The 20722-nt window shown below is 38.3% G+C and overlaps 1 protein-coding gene across 7 annotated transcripts in view; it reads left to right on the top strand.

Annotated features, from left to right (window-relative positions):
- The window catches only part of NTNG1 (netrin G1), a 325438-nt gene that overhangs the window by 269004 nt on the left and 35712 nt on the right, over nt 1-20722 (top strand). For 4 of the 7 annotated variants that reach the window (XM_060006519.1, XM_060006476.1, XM_060006512.2 and 1 more), the window contains one exon: nt 3796-3930. The exons of the other annotated variants lie outside the window; for them this stretch is intronic. In XM_060006519.1, coding sequence (XP_059862502.1) covers nt 3796-3930 — 135 coding nt within the window. The remainder of the gene's footprint in view (nt 1-3795; nt 3931-20722) is intronic. 7 annotated transcript variants of the gene reach the window in all.

The following is a 20722-nucleotide window of genomic DNA, read 5'->3' on the forward strand; positions in this document are numbered from 1 at the left end:
TCTGAATTTTGAATGCAGTTACATTTTGCTGAATGTCATTTGTAAAAATATATAAATGTCATACTATAAATATGTTAACAAGTGGAAAGGTAAAATAAATAGGAACACAGGAATAAAAGCTAATCAGTTTTTCAAAATACAAAACATTACAATAAGATGTAAATGTTTTGCAATATCAATTTCATATTATTTTCAATAAATCAAAGAAAAAGACCTTAAAAGAAAAGATTTTATTCCATAAAATTTCTCATAGCAGGTAACTTAACAATATCCCAATATATTTTACTCAGAGTATTCTATTCTAATGAATTCCTCCCCTTTTTCTGTTCTAAAGTAATCTATGAACTACAAAATCCACAATTCCTGTCTAATTCTAAGAGTCATAGTTCTGTTATAAATCCATATTTGATTATCCACAGACAAGAAGTTGCCATTCAGCTTTTGTCTTTTAAATCATGTAAAATACAGATGAATGGAAAGTTTAATATACATTCTTGTATTTATTTCTACTTAAAAAAATCAAACACAGTTCTTTTCTCCCTTTCTAGAAACTTTGTTAATTAAAGTTATAAATCTTGGAGAGGATTTTATATTATTGAGGTAAACATATCCCTATTCAGTATTGTGTGCTCTTCAAACCAAGTGGATATAGGTAAACACAAAGATGAGTATTTTTAGATAGCATTAAAATTAGCTACAGTATACCTCCACATACCAAAATTCCTTAAATTGTTGCTCTTTTCCTAAGGGGTAAAATTGTTTTTAAAGAATGAACTGAAAAATTTGGCTAGCTGGTATATGCTACATACGGTCTACCTTTTGTCTTTAGTCTCTATAAGCGTACGAAAGTTTCCTAAAAGAGTTATAGCTTCCACTTTTCCCACTGGAGGGGCCAAGGGCAGAGCTGTCAGGCTGTCTGGGCATGAGACTGAGGCTGGGGTTTGCTCTCTGAAGGCCATTGGAAGCCTGTGGCTCCATTACCAAGGTTTTCCCTATGGGGCAGCACCAACCTATTCTCTATTTTTTACATTTAAGTTCCCCAAAGGGCTTGCAGCAGGACTGAGAATTAAATTGGAGAGGATACACCTCAAGTAATTGAGTTAATTTTAATGCCATTTTGTATAGAAAGCACTAATGAAAATGAATGGATATTTACCCAATTCACTTTCACAGAATTAGGCACTAATCCCTGAAAATTTGAACTTCATCTAAGCCGTTCTAAACTTAAGGGGAAAAAAGGCACTTTGCCATTTCTTTAACAATTGGCAATGAAATCCACCACCCTGGCTATGAGGGAACAGCACATATCTTTGACCAAATGTTGACTGTGTTGAAATAGATGTCTTAAACTATTTGCATCATTTTATATTATGGCAAATATAAAATGCACGCTATTCCATGTTGTCACAGTGATCGCTGCTTTGTGATTCCTGGTAAATTTACCCATTTTCATACAAATTCCAAGCCAGCCATGTTTCCAAAGATGCATGTAACTAGCCTGTATGATGCAGCAATTTCATGAAGATGACATCCTTGCATGTTTCCATTTCATATAAACTCAAACATTAATCAGGAAGCTAGAGGATATGTGGCTTGTGACCTTGGGTAATCACTGCTAATAATCCCTGATAACAAGCTTGACATCTGAATGAAATGCAGGGCTCAGCAGTTGCTACTAAACATATCTCCAATTATGATGTATTATTGTTTTCATTCCCCTGGAAACCCAAGATCAGGTAATCAGAGGTACCTTCTGTAAAACAAAGCAAACATAAGACACTTCTAATACTTATAAATCAATTGTAGTATAACTTTTTAATCAGACTTCCAAAAGTATTTCATGTTGTTTTTTAGTCTAACAGTCCTGTATATTCTTCCTAGTTTCATGGAATAAAATATAATTCTCCAAGGCCATCCTCATCACCCCAACATCTACCATTGACTGTCGTTCCAGAAATGATATTTTTTAAACTAAATTATTTGTATGTAATGTGGAGTGTAGACCCCACCTCTCCTTGTCACTTATTTTCCTGACTAACATTACACTTACCACCTTTTGTATGACAACCACTGAGATGTACCATGGTTTAGATGTTCCACATTTCTAAAAATTTTGTTTACTTTTTTTTTACATCTAAAACCCTTTATTAATCAGTTGTTACGGGCTAATTGACTAGCACAGTATGTGAATTCATATTGGCCAGATGTAACTCTACTCCCTGGCTTATGAAATGTTGGTGATTCATTGTCAACTTATACACTTTATACACTTTAAATAGTAAGAAACATATTATAGTAGTTTTGCTATAGGTATATACTTATAGTGTGTGTGTGTGTGTGTGTGTGTGTGTATTTTTAAAGCCACAACAAAATTGCTATTTAAAAATGTTTTCAACAACTGCTGTATATACACACATTAAAATAGAAAATGCCAATTTAAAATAAAACTCCAATTATTAAGTGCAAATCAGTCCAGACAAGGAGAGAGCATTTTAGACTTTATTTGGTTTTATTTTTACCTATGTATGTTACTCTTAGTCATACAAACGTTTGTGTCTTAAGGATGCTGAACTTCAAAATTGACTTACTCAACATGAAATAAATAATGATTCTAAGGTACTCCACATTCTTTGAAGAAATTATATGATTAGTCTCTATGACAAAAACAGAACCAAACCTCTGGATCTCTCTATTTAACAGTAAACCCTGAATCTCCATTGCCAATCTAAGATGCTAAACTTAAAGTTATTAAACTAAAATTCTCAGCGTTTCTCACCGTTGGTTGCTTGGTTAGTTGCTTGGTGTGATTTTATTTGGTTTTTTGACATGAAAACCTCTTAATGGGACCATTTTAAAATAAAGGAAATCAAGAGACAGAGGGGCATAATAACTTGCCCCGTATTATACAGTGGGGTTACAAAAGAAGTAACTTTGGCCTGCAAATTCCAAAAGCTGGAAACTAGCTGCTGTTACCTTTCAAGCTAATGGAAGCCTAAGGAATTCTTATTTCTGATTCAGCCTTTAAGAAAAACAGAGCTTCAGAAGTAAAAATATTCTGCATAATAATGTGTGAGGAATCAAGAAATTATTGTTTACTTTTTATTACACAAAGTTATATTGTTCTGTCCATAGACATTATAATGATGCCTATGTTGAAATTTATCTAGGATTACAAAATTCATTTTTCTTTCATGATTGTTAATCTAGGTTGCATAAAAGCTATACTAACTTAACATGTGTAGCAGATACAATATCTAAAGGCTCATCACAACATTGTATAAATATATATATAAAGCACCATCCCAAATCATATAGTAAAACTGACTTTGAATGAACAAAGTGCGTTCATATTCCACTTTAACAATGTTCAGCAGTTCTCAAATTTTGAGTGTAACCGATAAGCTCATTTGAATAATTTAAAACAGATTTTACACTGATGGCATATTGATTTATCCTTGATATATAAAGGATATATAAAGGATTCTCATTGCATTCATTAAACCATCTAAAAATGCCCTAACAAATGGAACCTCCATTACGATCTGTTACCAGTGAAGAGCATGATGTCTTATTTCCTTGGAGGTTTTCAGTTGACTTCCTCCCATAACATAAAAATGATATCATGGAAGGCTGAGCAAATAAATAAATGGACCTGAAATAGCCATATTTGCCAAAGCATTTCATTAGTGGACATCTTTCCTTAAGTGATGCATTTAAGTAAGCAACACTCCTGTGTTGATAACTTATAAGCCATGTGGACTTGTCTCCAGCCTGTGTGTTGTCTTGTTTCTACAGAGTGTTATTGTAATCCTTTGGGCTCAGTCCATGATCGTTGTAATGGCTCAGGATTTTGTGAGTGTAAGACTGGAACAACAGGGCCTAAGTGTGATGAGTGTCTGCCGGGAAATTCCTGGCACTACGGCTGTCAACGTAAGTAACTCTGGGAGCTGTCCTCTGCCTGCTGCAGCATGGCTGATTCTGCTTGTCTAGGCTGGTGTGTGCAGCTTCTCAGAGCAGAAAAAGGCCCAAACCGCTGACAAGCTTTAAAAACTACATAATGCCTCAGCCTATGTATAGGAGAGAGAGCAATCCATCAGCTATCCAGCTGGCTCCTTTGAAGCCCATCTTTGTCCCCTCTGATGGCTGGAGAAACTTACACTGAAGTACTGTATGCAGATCCATGTACCTGGCCAGACCATAAATTAAGTGGCACAATAGGGACCCAGCTTAGAAGTCCTTACCACAAAATGAAGGGTGATGTGTATGTGGTTAATATATTTCTTGAACTACCCTGGAGCTCCAGAGTTCATAAATTAAATGATATCTGCATAACTTATTACCACCCTTGTATCATACCCATCACTGAATCTGAACCAAAAACCGAAAGGTAATAAATCTAAGGGATATTTAAATGCCAGGATAAAATAAATGATGAAAATCAGTATTGATTTTAAGCCTCTGAGGTTAGGCACCATGCAGTGAGCCTTAGACAGATGCCATTTGGTTCAACCTCATTTCTCTGAGGATTATCAGGCGTTCTTAAAAGCTTGTCAAGGCAGGTGGCATGTTGGTGTATTCAGGGAAGAGAAATTTTAAAATCTGAGCAGAAGCTTCCTTCTGTCATTCATAACCATTTTTGCATTTTAATTCTGCATTAACTTTCCTCTATCTGTACACAGTCAGCTTACTAATATTAAAGAGCCACCAGGCAAAGCCTCTGGAGAGCGCAGTCCAATACAAAACCATGCAAGCCACACATGTAACTTTAAATGTATTGTTATCCACATTAAAAAAGTAAAAATAAATAGAAGTGGATTTTAATAACTTCTTTTATCCAAAAAAAACCTGAAATATTATCATTTCAACATAGAATTAATGTTAAAGTTGTTAAGGATATATTTTACATTTTTCATAGTCCTTGAAATCAGATGTTTAATGCTTACAGAACTCTCAATTAGAACTAGCCCTATTGCGAGGCTTAATAGACACATATGTCTACCACATTGGACAGCACAGCTCTAGAGGTTTTTTGCTTACTTTTCACTTGAAAAATCGTCAGTATGCAGGAACTATCTAAAGCAGGTTTCTACCAGGGATGTACAGAATATTTTATCTGCTACTTATGGAATGTATAGTTACCTGAAGGCTATATTTCTACATATTATAAAGCCAAAGTGAAATTTACTGCCATACTAATGCCATGGGCAGCAGTGAACTATGGTGATAATTGAGAGATTTGGCATTGAGCAGGCCAAGGTTAGGATAGGATCTAGAAGCTAGAGGATGAGCATCTCCAACCATGCTGGAGAATCATTAAAAGCGTCAAATAGTGAGAAGTCAGGCAGCGCTTCTGCACATAAGCCATGGTTTTAACGTTGTACACACTGTAGGTTCCCAGAAAGCACCTGAAGGTTCTGAATGAGTTTGGGATCCCAGATACAATGTGAGGAGCCAGGACTCAGAGGATAAGTCATCAGTCCTGGAACATCTAGATGTAGAGGCCCAAAGAAGGCTGACAGTCAGGAGAGAAGGAGAGACAAAGGAAGGGCCGAAATCAGCAACAAGATTCAAAGCATAAGGAATGAGGAGACTTTATAATGAAGGCACACCTTCTCAAAGGGAAAGTCTCATGTAAACTACCTGATGCAACAGGACCTAATGAATGGGTTCCTGAAGTGTAATCAGGGAAAGACATTGGAGAGGAAAATTAATCAAGCCTTAGAGGAAATGTATGCCAAAAAAAGGGCCTAACTTGATTTTTCTGTGATAATTTCCTGGAGTATTATAAAAAATGTAATGTCCTCAAATTTTTCCTTCTGGCGTTGGAAGACTGGATTTAAGCAGGGCCCTACCACACAAAGGCTGTATGGTGTACAAAACCCTCCATGCCTCAGCTCCAGCACCTTACATCCTTGGTATGTAGATCAGTGAGATTATAGGAGCTTTCTCCTCTTGAGTGTTTCTTTATTTATTTTTTTTTAATTTTTGAATTTTATTTTATTTATTTATTTTATACAACAGGTTCTTATTACTCATCAATTTTATCCACATCAGTGTATACATGTTACTCCCAATCGCCCAATTCATCACACCACCACCACCACGCCCCCGCCGCTTTCCCCCCTTGGTGTCCATACGTTTCTTCTCTACATCTGTGTCTCAGTTTCTGCCCTGCAAAACAATTCATCTGTACCATTTTTCTAGGTTCCACATAGATGCGTTAATATACAATATTTATTTTTCTCTTTCTGACTTACTTCACTCTGTATGACAGTCTCTAGATCCATCCACGTCTCAACAAATGACCCAATTCCGTTCCTTTTTATGGCTGAGTAATATTCCATTGTATATATGTACAACAACTTCTTTATCCATTTGTCTGTCAATGGGCATTTAGGTTGCTTCATGACCTGGGTATTGTAAATAGTGCTGCAGTGAACACTGGAGTGCATGTGCCTTTTTGAATTATGGTTTTCTCTGTGTATACACGCAATAGTAGGATTGCTGGGTCAAATGGTAGTTCTATTTTTAGTTTTTTAAGGAAACTCCATATTGTTCTCCACAGTGGCTGTATCAATTCACATTCCCACCAACAGTGCAAGAGGGTTCCCTTTTCTCCACACCCTCTCCAGCATTTGTTGTTTGTACATTTTCTAATGATGCCCATTCTAACTGGTGTGAGGTGATACCTCATTGTAGTTTTCATTTGCATTTCTCTAATAATTAGTGATGTTGAGCAGCTTTTCATGTGCTTCTTGGCCATCTGTATGTCTCCTTTGGAGAAATGTCTGTTTAGGTCTTCTGCCCATTTTTGGATTGGGTTATTTGTTTTTTTGATATTGAGCTGCATAAGCTGCTTGCATATTTTGGAGATTAATCCTTTGTCAGTTGCTTCACTTGCAAATCTTTTCTCCCATTCTGAGGGTTGTCTTTTCATCTTGTTTATGGTTTCCTTTGCTGTGCAAAAGCTTTGAAGTTTCATTAGGTCCCATTTCTTTATTTTTGTTTTTATTTCCATTACTCTAGGAGGTGGATCAAAAAACCTCTTGCTGTAATTTATGTCAAAGAGTGTTCTTCCTATGTTTTCCACTAAGAGTTTTATAGTGTCCAGTCTTACATTTAGGTCATTGATCAATTTTGAGTTTATTTTTGTGTATGGTGTTAGGGAGTGTTCTAATTTCATTCTTTTACACGTAGCTGTCCAGTTTTCCCAGCACCACTTATTGAAGAGACTGTCTTTTCTCCATTGTATATCCTTGCCTCCTTTGTCATAGATTAGTTGACCATAGGTTCATGGCTTTATCTCTGGGCTTTCTATCCTGTTCCATTGATCTATATTTCTGTTCTTGTGACAGTATCATATTGTCTTGATTACTGTAGCTTTGTAGTATAGTCTGAAGTCAGGGAGTCTGATTCCTCCAGCTCCATTTTTTTCCCTCAAGACTGCTTTGGCTATTTGGGGTCTTTTGTGTCTCCATACAAATTTTAAGATTTTTTGTTCTAGTTCTGTAAAAAATGCCATTGGTAATTTGATATGGATTGCATTGAATCTGTAGATTGCTTTCGGTAGTATGGTCATTTTCACAATGTTGATTCTTCCAATCCAAGAACATGGTATATCTCTCCATCTGTTGGTATCATCTTTAATTTCTTTCATCAGTGTCTTATAGTTTTCTGTATACAGGTCTTTTGTCTCCCTAGGTAGGTTTATTCCTAGGTATTTTATTCTTTTTGTTGCAGTGGTAAATGGGAGTGTTTCCTTAATTTCTCTTTCAGATTTTTCATCATTAATATATAAGAATGCAAGAGATTTCTGTGCATTAATTTTGTATCCTGCAACTTTGCCAAATTCATTGATTAGCTCTAGTAGTTTTCTGGTGGCATCCTTAGGATTCTTTATGTATAGTATCATGTCATCTGCAAACAGTGACAGTTTTACTTCTTCTTTTCCAATTTGTATTACTTTTATTTCTTTTTCTTCTCTGATTGCCGTGGCTAGGACTTCCAAAACTATCTTGAATAATAGTGACAAGAGTGGATATCCTTGTCTAGTTCCTGATCTTAGAGAAAATGCTTTCAGTTTTTACCATTGAGAATGATGTTGGCTGTGGGTTTGTCGTATATGGCCTTTATTATGTTGAGGTAGGTTCCCTCTATATCCACTTTCTGGAGAGTTTTTATCATAAATCGGTGTTGAATTCTGTCAAAAGCTTTTTCTGCATCTATTGAGATGATCATATGGTTTTTATTATTCAGTTTGTTAATATGGTGTATCACATTGCTTGATTTGCATATACTGAAGAATCCTTGCATCCCTAGGATAAATCCCATTTGATCATGGTGTATGATCCTTTTAATGTGTTGTTGGATTCTGTTTGCTAGTATTTTGTTGAGGAGTTTTGCATCTATATTCATCAGTGATATCGGTCTGTAATTTTCTTTTTTTGTAGTATCGTTGTCTGGTTTTGGTATCACGGTGATGGTGGCCTCATAGAATAAGTTTGGGAGTGTTCCTTCCTCCACAATTTTTTGGAAGAGTTTGAGAAGTATGGATGTTAGCTCGTCTCTAAATGTTTATATAATTCACCTGTGAGGCCATCTGGTCCTGGGCTTTTGTTGTTGGAAGATTTTTAATCACAGTTTCAATTTCATTATTTGTCATTGGTCTGTTCATATTTTCTATTTCTTCCTGGTTCAGTCTTGGAAGGTTATACCTTTCTAAGAATTTGTCCATTTCTTCCAGGTTGTCCATTTTATTGGCATAGAGTTACTTGTAGTAGTCTCTTAGGGTGCTTTGTATTTCTGCGGTGTCTGTTGTAACTTCTCCTTTTTCATTTTTAATTTTATTGATTTGATTCCTCTCCCTCTTTTTCTTGATGACTCTGGCTACTGGTTCATCAATTTTGTTTATCTTCTCAAAGAACCAGCTTTTAGTTTTATTTATCTTTGCTTTTGTTTTCTTTGCTTCTATTTCATTTATTTCTGCTCTGATCTTTATGATTTCTTTCCTTCTGCTAACTTTGGGTTTTGTTTATTCTTCTTTCTCTAGTTCCTTTAGGTGTAAGGTTAGATTATTTGAGATTTTTTTTTTGTTTCTTGAGGTAGGCTTGTATAGCTATAAACTTCCCCCTTAGAACTACTTTTGCTGCATCCCATAGGTTTTGGATCATCATGTTTTCATTGTCATTTGTCTCTAGGTATTTTTTGATTTCCTCTTTGATTTCTTCAGTGATCTCTTGGTTATTTAGTAACATATTGTTTAATCTCCATGTGTTTGTGTTTTTTACATTATTTTCCCTGTAATTGATTTCTAATCTCATAGCGTTGTGGTCAGAAAAGATGCTTGATATGATTTCAATTTTCTTAAATTTACTGAGTCTTGATTTGTGACCCAAGATGTGATCTATCCTGGAGAATGTTCTGTGCGCACTTGAGAAGAAAGTGTAATCTGCTGTTTTTGGATGGAATGTCCTATAAATATCAATTGAATCTATCTGGTCTATTGTGTCATTTAAAGCTTCTGTTTCCTTATTTATTTTCTGTTTGGATGATTTGTCCATTGGTGTAAGTGAGGTGTTAAAGTCCCCCACTATTATTGTGTTACTGTTGATTTCCTGTTTTATAGCTGTTAGCAGTTGCCTTATGTATTGAGGTGCTCCTATGTTGGGTGCATATATATTTATAATTGTTATATTTTCTTCTTGGATTGATCCCTTGATCATTATGTAGCGTCCTTCCTTGTCTCTTGTAACATTCTTTATTTTAAAGTCTATCTTATCTGATATGAGTATTGCTATTGCTACTCCAGCTTTATTTTGATTTCCATTTGCGTGGAATATCTTTTTCCATCCCCTCACTTTCAGTCTGTATGTGTCCCTAGGTCTGAAATGGGTCTCTTGTAGACAGCATATATATGGGTCTTGTTTCTGTATCCCTTCAGCAAGCCTGTGTCTTTTGGTTGGAGCATTTAATCCAGTCATGTTTAAGGTAATTATTGATATGTATGTTCCTAGTACCATTTTCTTAGTTGTTTTGGGTTTGTTTTTGTAGGTTCTTTTCTTCTCTTGTGTTTCCTACTTAGTTAAGTTCCTTTAGCATTTGTTGTAGAGCTGGTTTGGTGGTGCTGAGTTCTCTTAGCTTTTGCTTTTCTGTAAAGCTTTTGATTTCACCATGGAATCTGAATGAGATCCTTGCCAGCTAGAGTAATCTTTGTTGTAGGTTCTTCCCTTTCATCACTTTAAATATATCATGCCACTCCCTTCTGGCTTGTAGAATTTCTGCTGAGAAATCAGCTGTTAACCTTATGGGAGTTCCCTGTTTGTTATTTGTCATTTTTCCCTTGCTGCCTTCAATAATTTTTCTTTGTCTTTAATTTTTGCCAATTTGATTACTATGTGTCTCAGCATGTTTCTCCTTGGCTTTATCCTGCCTGGGGCTCTCTGCGCTTCCTGGACTTGGGTGGCTATTTTCTTTCCCATGTTAGGGAAGTTTCCGACTATAATTTCTTCAAATATTTTCTTGGGTCCTTTCTCTCTCTCCTCTCCTTCTGAGACCCCTATAATGCAAATGTTGTTGCGTTTAATGTTGTCCCAGAGGTCTTTTAGGCTGTCTTCATTTCATTCTTTTTTCTTTATTCTGTTTGCATCAGTGAATTCCACCATTCTGTCTTCCAGGTCACTTATCCGTTTTTCTGCCTCAGTTATTCTGCTATTGATTCCTTCTAGTGTATTTTTCATTTCAGTTATTTTATTGTTCATTTCTGTTTGTTTGTTCTTTAATTCTTCTAGGTCTTTGTTAAACATTTCTTGCATCTTCTCAATCTTTGCCTCCATTCTTTTTTTTTTCCTTTTTGCGGTATGTTGGCCTCTCACTGCTGTGGCCTCTCCCGTTGCGGAGCACAGGCTCCAGACATGCAGGCTCAGCATCAACGGCTCATGGGCCCAGCCGCTCCGCGGCATGTGGGATCCTCCTGGACCGGAGCACAAACCCGTGTCCCCTGCATCGTTTGCCTCCATTCTTTTTCCGAGGTCCTGGATAATCTTCACTATCAATATTCTGAATTTTTTTTCTGGAAGTTTACCTATCTCCACCTCATTTAGTTGTTTTTCTGGGGTTTTATCTTGTTCCTTCATCTGGTACGTAGCCCTCTGCCTTTTCATCTTGTCTATATTTCTGTGAATGTGGTTTTTGTTCCAGAGGCTGCAGGATTGTAATTCTTCATGCTTCTGCTGTCTGCCCTCTGGTGGATGAGGCTATCTAAGATGCTTGTGCAAGTTTCCTGATGGGAGGGACTTGTGGTGGGTAGAGCTGGCTGTTGCTCTGGTGGGCAGAGCTCAGTAAAACTTTAATCCGCTTGACTGCTGATGGGTGGGGCTGGGTTCACTCCCTGTTGGCTGTTTGGCCTAAGGCTATCCAGCCCTGGAGCCTACCCGGGCTCTTTGGTGGGGCTAATGGCGGACTCTGGGAGGGCTCACGCCAAGAAGTACTTCCCAGAACTTCCGCTGGCAGTGTCCTTGTCCTCATGGTGGGGCACAGCCACCCACTGCCTCTGCAGGACGCCCTCCAACACTAGCAGGTAGGTCTGGTTCAGTCTCCCCTGGGGTCACTGCTCCTTCCCCTGGGTCCTGATGCACACACTACTTTGTGTGTGCCCTCCAAGAGTGGAGTCTCTGTTTCCCCCAGTCCTGTCAGAGTCCTGCAATCAAATCCCACTAGCCTTCAAAGTCTGATTCTCTAGGAAATCCTCCTCCCATTACCGGACCCCAAGGTTCAGAAGCCTGACGTGGGGCTCAGGACCTTCACTCTGAAGGTTTGTGATTCACCCACCCAGCAGTTATGGGATTTGATTTTATTGTGATTGCGCCCCTCCTACCATCTCATTATGGCTTCTCCTTTGGCTTTGGATGTGGGGTATCTTTTTTGGTGAGTTCCAGTGTCTTCCTGTCAATGATTGTTAAGCAGTTAGTTGTGATTCTGGTGTTCTCGCAAGAGGGAGTGAGAGCACATCCTTCTACTCTGCCATCTTGGTTCCAAAAACTTCTTGAGTATTTCTTGAGTACCTACTATAAATTAGGTATTGAGCTTACAGTAGAGGCTAAAGGATGAAGAGAGATAGCTGCTTTGGACATGTAGACATGAAGTTCACAATCTGGAGTGCGAGGCTGACAAGCACCTAACGGTTAGAAGGTGATCAGAGCCAAGTGCTATGTGCCTGACTTTAGTGAAGCCCAGATGGGGAGTAAGGCTTCCCAGAGAGGTGACATTTGTTTGTGTACTCTAGTATTAGTGGATGTTTTCCAGGATGGAACTTCTTGGGCAAAAAGTTCATGAGGTAATGCACTATGTTCCAGAAATATCAAATGGTTTTGATATGATTAGAGGGTAAATGGTGTGTGTGTTGTGTGTGTTGGGAAGAAGGGAAAATGTTGAAGAAGCAACCAGAGACCAGATCTTGTAGTTTCTTGAATGCCAAGCTACGAAGTTTTATCTCATCAGAGAATAGGTGTGAGGACCATCATACAGGGGAGACATGGGATCCACCATGCAGTTTCAAACAGAGAAAGGATAAAATTCTGTTTTAGAAAGATTATTCTGACTACTCTGTAAAGGAAGGACTGGAACAGGGTAAGACTGGATTTACTGTATAAATTTCACATATTTCAAATACACCTTTGAGCATACAATCGTTTTATCTCTTTCTGAAATCTTCTTTTCTTTCCTCGACCCACCCACACAGGACTGATATTCTTCGTTAAAATATAGAAAGCCTTTTGCCAGTTGGTAAATGGCTATTGCATTAAGATCCTTAAGTGCCTTCCCTAGGATCTCTTAGATGCCCCCCAAGATCTAGCAACTAACAGGGTAATACCTGTCAGTGGTGTGCCTTCAGCACCAGCTGGTACTGGATACCAGTACTAGAGCAGGTATTCATACTAAGTAGTTAGTGCTTGTAAGTTGATAAATATTTTTCATATCATTCCTTTGTCTGCATATACATGAATACATTCAAAAATGCCTCTCAAATCAATCTCTCTCTCTCTCCCCTCCCCAGTCACTCCCTACATCACATGTGCACGCGTACGCACATGTGCGTGCACGCGCGCACACACACACACACACACACACACACATATGCTTCTGCTTGCCCTGAGTTGAACCCATCCTTGGGTTGGCCACATTATTAGTGACAGTGATATTAACCTGGCAAGAAGAAATCAAGGCCAAGAAGAAACACAGTGGTCAACTAGGGCTGATAGCAGCATTCGCAGCAATGAGCAGGGATTAAGTGCACATTTAGGTAAGTGGGGCCAGGGAGGAGATGTCGTAGGTATCAGGACAGAGTCTGAGGGATCCAGACACAGGGTTCCAGTCCCCCAGAGGACTGGCAAGAGGAGCAAGGTAGAACTGCAGTCCAAAAGGACTTGGATTTGGGAATAGAAAATAAAGAAAGAGATTCAGTTGCTGACACTGTCGCTTACATCCTATGAATAGAACTACGTGAGTACACTCTTAGGCTCTGGAGTCATACAGACCCGGGTTTGAATCCCATCTCCACCCCTTACTACCTGCAGGACTTAGAGGAAATTACTTGGGCTCCCTAAGGCTAGTTTTTCATCTAAAAATTAGGATAATACTAGGACCTAACACATATGGTAATTGTGAAGATTCAAGGAAAATAATGTGGAGCTCATGGTCCATAGTAAGATCTCAATTATTATTAGCTAGTTCCAAGCACAAGTTGATTTGTCAAAGAACGAGGTAAGAATCCATGTTTCAAACTAATTGTACAACGATAGTGCAGAAAGTGCAGCCAGAATGGCCACTATTGAGTATCAAATTGTTGACCTAGGGGATTCTAAAAATCCCTTGATCAGAGACAAGACTAATTCAAGTGATTGAAACAAAGGTGACCCCAAAAGCAATTGTGTGTCTTCAGCTGGGGAAATCGATAACTCCAGGCTCATTAGTGAACTTTCTCGTGAGGGGGCCACTGATTGTGTGCACCATGAATGTAAGCTGGTCTCTCAGACAAAAGGTGAAACACTTGAAAACCATCAGAATGAGTGGACTTTAGACAGCATGGAATGCACAATTCAGGAAAGAAAGCAGAAATAAAAAGATTTCAAAGAGGACAGGCAGAATCAAACTTAGTACTGAGGTTGCTCCACAGAAGAATGAGATTGAGGAGAAAGAGATTTTTTTTTTAATGCACCCCTTTGAAATCCGAGAAGAGGCATGAGCCACATCCCAGAGAATAAAGCTGAACCTTCTAAAGAGAAAGTAACGTTTCGTGCTTCACACAAAATATGGTTGGTTAACCTGTATTGGAAAATAATGGAACACTTGTTAATGGCACCAAGAAGACTAGACATAGGTCAGGTGTGTGATTTTTTTGGTTTGAAAAATGAAATAGGAATACTCACACATAGAACCAGTGAGGCTAATGAGGAGATGTATTGTCTTCCTGGTGAATGTATAAGCTACACTGGAATATCATGCAATGTTTATTAAAGCCAGCAATTTCCCCACATTTTTACCTAATTTATATGAATACTAATGGTGCTTTCAGAAGAACTTATAGTGTGAATATTTGGGTTAAAGTCAAAATATTTTGTGACGTAGCTAAATGTTATGATTTGGAAGATAACAGAGAATGTAGGAAATCAAGAACTAAGCACACATAACAACAGGAAGGCTGAGATTAAGTTCCTGGACCATGGTCTATAGTATCAGAATATGTGTTCTTGGAAGGGATCAGTACATATATTACCAAGAACAGGAAAACATGTATTTAGTAGGAGGCTCAACGGCCTGATCAAGAAGATTTTTCAATTAAATTTAAGAGAAATATAGTGAAAATACCCTTATAAAACTGTAAAACCAGACACTGTGGCAAACCATAAAGTTAAAAAAAAGGCCACAGTTATTCTCAGGAGAAAAATAAGAGAAAGTTTGGGGAACAAAATTCCTTGGCTTAGGTGTATCCCTTCCCAGTGTTTGCATAATAAGTGTATTTATTTTCTACTGCTGCTGTAGAAAATCATCACCAATTACCACAAATTTAGTGGCTCAAAACAACACAAATATATTTTCTTACAGTTCTGTATTTAGAAGTAAATAAGGGTCTCACTGGGCTAAGATCACGGTGTCGACAGGGCTGCATTCCCTGCTGGAGGTTCTAGGGGAGAGCCTGTTTCCTTTCCTTTTCCAGCTTCTGGAGGCCACCTGCATTCCTTGGCTTGTGGCCCCTTCCTCTACCTTCAAAGCCAGGAACTTTCCATTTCTCTGTGCCTTTCTTCCATCACCACATCTTTCTCAAACCACAGCCTGGACACAAGTCTCCACTTCTAAGGACCCATGTGATTAGAGTGGAGACCCACAGATAATCTTTCCATCTGAAAGGCCTTAATTTAATCACATCCCTTTTGTCATGTAAAGGAACAGGTTCCAGGAATTAGGATATAGACATCTTTAGGGAGACATTTTTCTCCACCTACCACAATAATCATCAAGAATACAAGCTTTTAATTCCAGGGATAAATATGCAGGTATTATGGAGATGGAATGTAATGCCTGCTTGCAATAAAGATATTCAAGGGTAAAACTTTGAAAGAAATAGATAATATGATTAGAAAGGAGAGATGTATGTCAAGAAGGTATAGACTTGCACTGTGAATTAGAGACAGTGCAATATTTTTCAGTGAAGATCAAAGATCTTATAGAAAAGGTATTATGAGTGTATATTATAGACGATACAACCATTTAGAGGATATAGATATTGTCCAAAGCCAAATTAGGAAATCTAAATGCTCTGTAATCTTCCAAAATGGGGGAATTCACATATCAAGATATCTGCTAAAAGATGTGTCCTGCTAATTGTTGGCTTGCATTGATGAGAATTTCTTCGCCCAAAAGAGTGGAAGAAGCAGTCAGTGAACTACTAGTATCACTTATTGGTAGTAGGGAGATAACAACGTCACATAAGAGACCAATGCTATTAAAAACCTTTAAGGGATACTGTCCCAAACCTTAAGAAGAATACAAAATATTCTTGGGGGGGAAACGTAGGATCTTAGACCCTCTTTCAAACACAAGAACACACAAGTTAATGTTTTAAATAAAATCACAAACTGTTTCTAATAGAGTACCTAGAGAAAACTGGGAGACTTCTAAACTAACCAACAGGGCTATATGAGGATTTCTTATGAGCTTTTGGTGAACAGTTATTAAGTCCCTACTATATACTAGGCACTGTGCTACAAATTAAGGCTATAAAAACAAACTGCAAAAATGTAGAATGGCGTAGAGCTGTGTTAACAAGTTGTTCAATTGGCAAATATGTGGGAATCTTAGCTTCCATTCAAGTTCAATTCCATACAACATTTTGTCATGAGTGGCTAAGAAGCTAACACAATTTCACACAAAACAAGGACCAAAACAGTTTTAGTTCCCCTGACACATGCCCTGGACAGCCCACAGCAAGAGTCAGTCATCGGGAAAAAAAAACATTTTAACGAAGCAGTGGCATAGGAGGGTTCTGTCTTTGATGAAGGGTTTTTCATATGAAAGAGAGTTTAAAAAGGCTTGTAAGCATATGATTTAACGTGTTACAGTTGTCAACCAGTTTTAGAGGACTACTACGTAACAGAAGGACTTGTTATTTCAGGAAGATAGAATAGGGACCAGTGGGTAAAAAGAGAGAGTTGGGTTTTCAGCCTTGTACTTTCCAACAATTATTCTCTCCATGTGTTTGAGAATATACAGTAGAGTGCCTTGAGTTATGATAAATCCCCAGACTCTGGAAAATCTCAAACAGAAGTTGAATGGGCTCCTGTGAATGATGCTTTTTTGGCGAGTTTCTGCTTAAAAGAAAAGTCAAGTGAAAAGATCTCTAGGGCCTCCCCAACTTTCCAGCTCTGACTTTCGCACCAAGACCATGGGGCAAAGGGAAGGTAGAGTGAGAGACACAGCTCAATTTGTATTAAGACCCCCAGTTCAGCTGCTCAGCTGTCCTCTAGAATCTCCTTACCAACAGACAGACTCTCATACTCTCACTAGCCTTGTTCTCAGTCCTCACTTCTGGTTTCCAAGAATCAGACTTAAGACTTATATAACTTCTTTTTTCTAGAGATTAATTGGTTCCTATCATAGCTTTTCTGCTACCATAGTTCAGGGGGATCTCTTTTTCTTTCTTTCTTTTTTTTTGGTCTGAGATTAACTTCTACAAGCCTGACAACTTGTGATCCTTCAGATGATGCTTCCAATTGCTTCTCTGAGATGAAGATTATACCTCCTTGGGCAAATACCTTAAACCTAACTTGTAATTTTTCAATTGCTCTAGTCGGAGTCTCCTGCCATTTGCTGTGTTATGCTGAAATGTCCAGTTCACATTTTACCAGTTGCCCTCACATGTTGAATCCATTGACAGGTGGCATGCCACTTAAACAAGGATGTCTGCGATGCTTCAGAGCATTTGCAATCCTAGACACATGATTTCACTCATTTGGTTCTTATAGCTCTGTTGTAAAAGTGAATGGCGTCACCGAATCCAAGTTTTTAATCTCCTTGCTGTCAACTTGAACACCGGTCTCATTTCCCTTGCTGAGCACCACATACATAACAGTGATGAAAAATAAATACCTGGAAGGGCACTTGATGTTACTGTTTTCAACTCCTAAGTGTGGGAATGAAGTGCTCGTTAAATAGAACCAGTAGGAGCCTCCCAGAGGTAATTTAGAAATGAAAATATTAGAAAGAAGGAAGATAGAAAGTGGCTATTTGTAGGTATTACAGATATGCTGGGTTGTCCTCCTGGAGGGAAATGGCTCATTTTGTCAGCTAGAAGAGCAAACCCAGGGTTGCTCCCAGTTGTGAAATTTCTCCTGATTCAGCAGAACAGTGCCAAACTACTCAGTCATGCTAATAGCCATCACTTTCCAGTGACAGTCCTGTTTTCCCTTCATTCTTTAAGTTGGGATTGATAGGAAAATCCACTGACCTCTAATACATCAGGGACCCAGTGCCAGCTATGAGCAGAGGAGTTGGGGTTTACACTTACACTGTGGAGAGTGTTCTAATGCTTCACACCACTGATGGCTCACTCAGAACCACCACAGAAGCAAAGGCTGATGGAGCAGGTTGGAAGAAGTGAGTTTTTCAGAATGCCCTTCACAGTAGGATCATATCCTAATACATTCAAAACCCGAGTCTCTTGAATTGCTGAAGCTCAGCATAGAACAAATACAAATAGTGGAATTACTAACAGCAATTCCAGGCTCCCTCCTGACATTCTGAGGTTTGCCTACTACTCTGCTAACCTGTGCTCAGCTTAGAGAGGAACCTCAGTTCTGACCTGGCTGGGCAACTTTCCATATTACCTTGGCCACCCACGCTAATTTTCACCCCTTTATTTAAAGAGAATCTTGAGAATGACAAGTATGCACAAATTATACCATTTCACACTGTAGAACCATTCAAGTTTAACAGTGAAAGTTGTGTGAAAGGCCAAAGCTCATGAAGAAAGCCAGGTACAGTTGTGTCTACTAGTAGCCCAGAATCAAAGCAGCCTATCTGATAGTGAAATGATCAGAAGGCCATCAGAAACACAATACATGTAGTTCTTTCCTTACTTTAGACAGTGCCTAAGTGGAGTTTCACCTTGAGCCATTCTTTACACACTAGTGAGTGTGTGTGTGTGTGAAAGAGAGAGAATTTCAAAATCTTCTAAAGTTACATAAAGAAAATGTCTAAGTATGAAAATCAGCTCAATTGGAAAAGGGCCAACCCACCTGAAACTTGTAGGGGAATAAGAGTCAGCACAGTGACTTGATCTGGGTGTGACTGTTACCACCTCCCCAAGGGATGTTTGCTCCACGACTTCAGCCTTTCCTATGCAGCTCCTCCTGTGAAATTCTAGACGTGGTTTGGATGTTCTAAGGCTCCTTCTTGGTCTGAAATTCTGTGATCCTGAAGTCGCAAAAATGGTCTGACCTGTTTCCATATGCACCAATTTTTTAGGAACAATAATTATTTTAAAATAATAAAAATTGTTATTTATTGTACACTTTCTATGTGTCAGGAACATGTATACATTATCTCATTCTACCAGGGAGGTCATTTTTTCCCTTATTTTATAGACAGCAAAACTGAGACTTAAAGAGGGTAATTCCCCCAAGCCAAACCCCTGAGAAGTGGCAAACCAGTGAATATTTATTGCTAATTGAGTTGCTATTGCATTTTTAGGATTTTGTCATTTTTACTCTGCAGATGGAGACAGAGGCTTTGGTGATTTATTCCAAGAGTCAGCAAACTTATTTTGTGAAAGGCCAGATAGTAAGTGTTTTAGGCTCCCTGGGCCAGACAGTCTCTGTTGCAACTACTCCATTCTGCTGTTGTAGCCTCAAATCAGCCATAGATGACACTGAAATGAATGAGTGTATCTGTGTTCCAATGAAACTTTATTTGCCGACACTGAAATTTGAATTTCATATACTTTTCACGTGCCATGAATTCTTCTTCTTTTGATTTTGTTTCAATCACCAAAAACCTTGAAAACCATTCTTAGTTCATAGGCCATAGTAGACAGGACACAGGCTGGATTTGGCCTGCAGACCACAGTTTGGTTTATTTTAAACTCACACAGCAGTTAAAAATGAAGAAACAGAGGACCTCTTACATAAAATGGAGAGAATATGAAGCAGGAAGCAAGAGAGAACATTAAAAAAAAAAACAAACCCAAACCATGCATTTCATTAAAGTGTGTCCTCTATCTTGATATGAGTATCACAGGAAGTCAGTCTTACTGATTCATATTCACCAGGCCCTAATTGACCTTAAGAAAAATGTTAGGATTTTCAGAAACATGAAGGCTTTGACCATATAATTTCCAGAGCAAGATCACAGACATAGTCAGTGCCAACTGTTTAAAGGCTTACAAGCCAGCCAAGTCAATTTCGCATCAATTTAGTACAATCAGCAACTAATGAAAGCGAAGTCAGAGTGGCCATAATACAATCAGGATTGCTCATGTTGGTGTGAGGAATCGTTCTGTTGCATTCTGCAGAACAACCCATCACCTTGAATATCAGCAAAAAGCTCTGCTAAGGGAGAATCACAGTAATAATACTGGCTACAACATTAAGGGCACAGGAAAAAAAAATACATACAGAACATATGGAGAATTTATTTTTTTATCATCAACTTTGATATCAGGCATAATTATTCTGAATAAAGTGTTCATCAGTGCTGTGAACCCCTGCCTTTTCTGTCCAATGCTCTTTTGAGCGCGAATGAGTCTGTCGAATCCAGGATATTTTAAATCATGTAGCTCTACCTACAGGGATGGAATGTCATGACCCATCTCTATTTAAGTGCTACATGCTTTCCATCCCATCTTTGTCAAGTGTTCTATTTTTAAAAATTACAGTCAACCTTCAGTTATCTGTTGCTGCAAGGTGTGGAGAAGAGGTATGTGTAAATATAGGGCAATTGATTACCTTGATGTAAATTCCAGTAAAGTTGGATTTCACCTGGAACAGGCACATAGACACAGAAATTCAGACCCACACATGGTTCATCTGCTCTGCGTCCAACCTCAGTCCCCACCTCATCATTATGCTTCAAAGTCAAGATCATCCAGACATCGCTGGATATATTAAAAGAGAAACAATTGCTAAGATGTATTTTTAACAATATTCCTTCCCATATTCTGCAAAAGTATAGG

This window comes from Delphinus delphis, chromosome 1 (genome assembly GCF_949987515.2).
Source record: "Delphinus delphis chromosome 1, mDelDel1.2, whole genome shotgun sequence".
Lineage (NCBI taxonomy): Eukaryota > Metazoa > Chordata > Mammalia > Artiodactyla > Delphinidae > Delphinus > Delphinus delphis.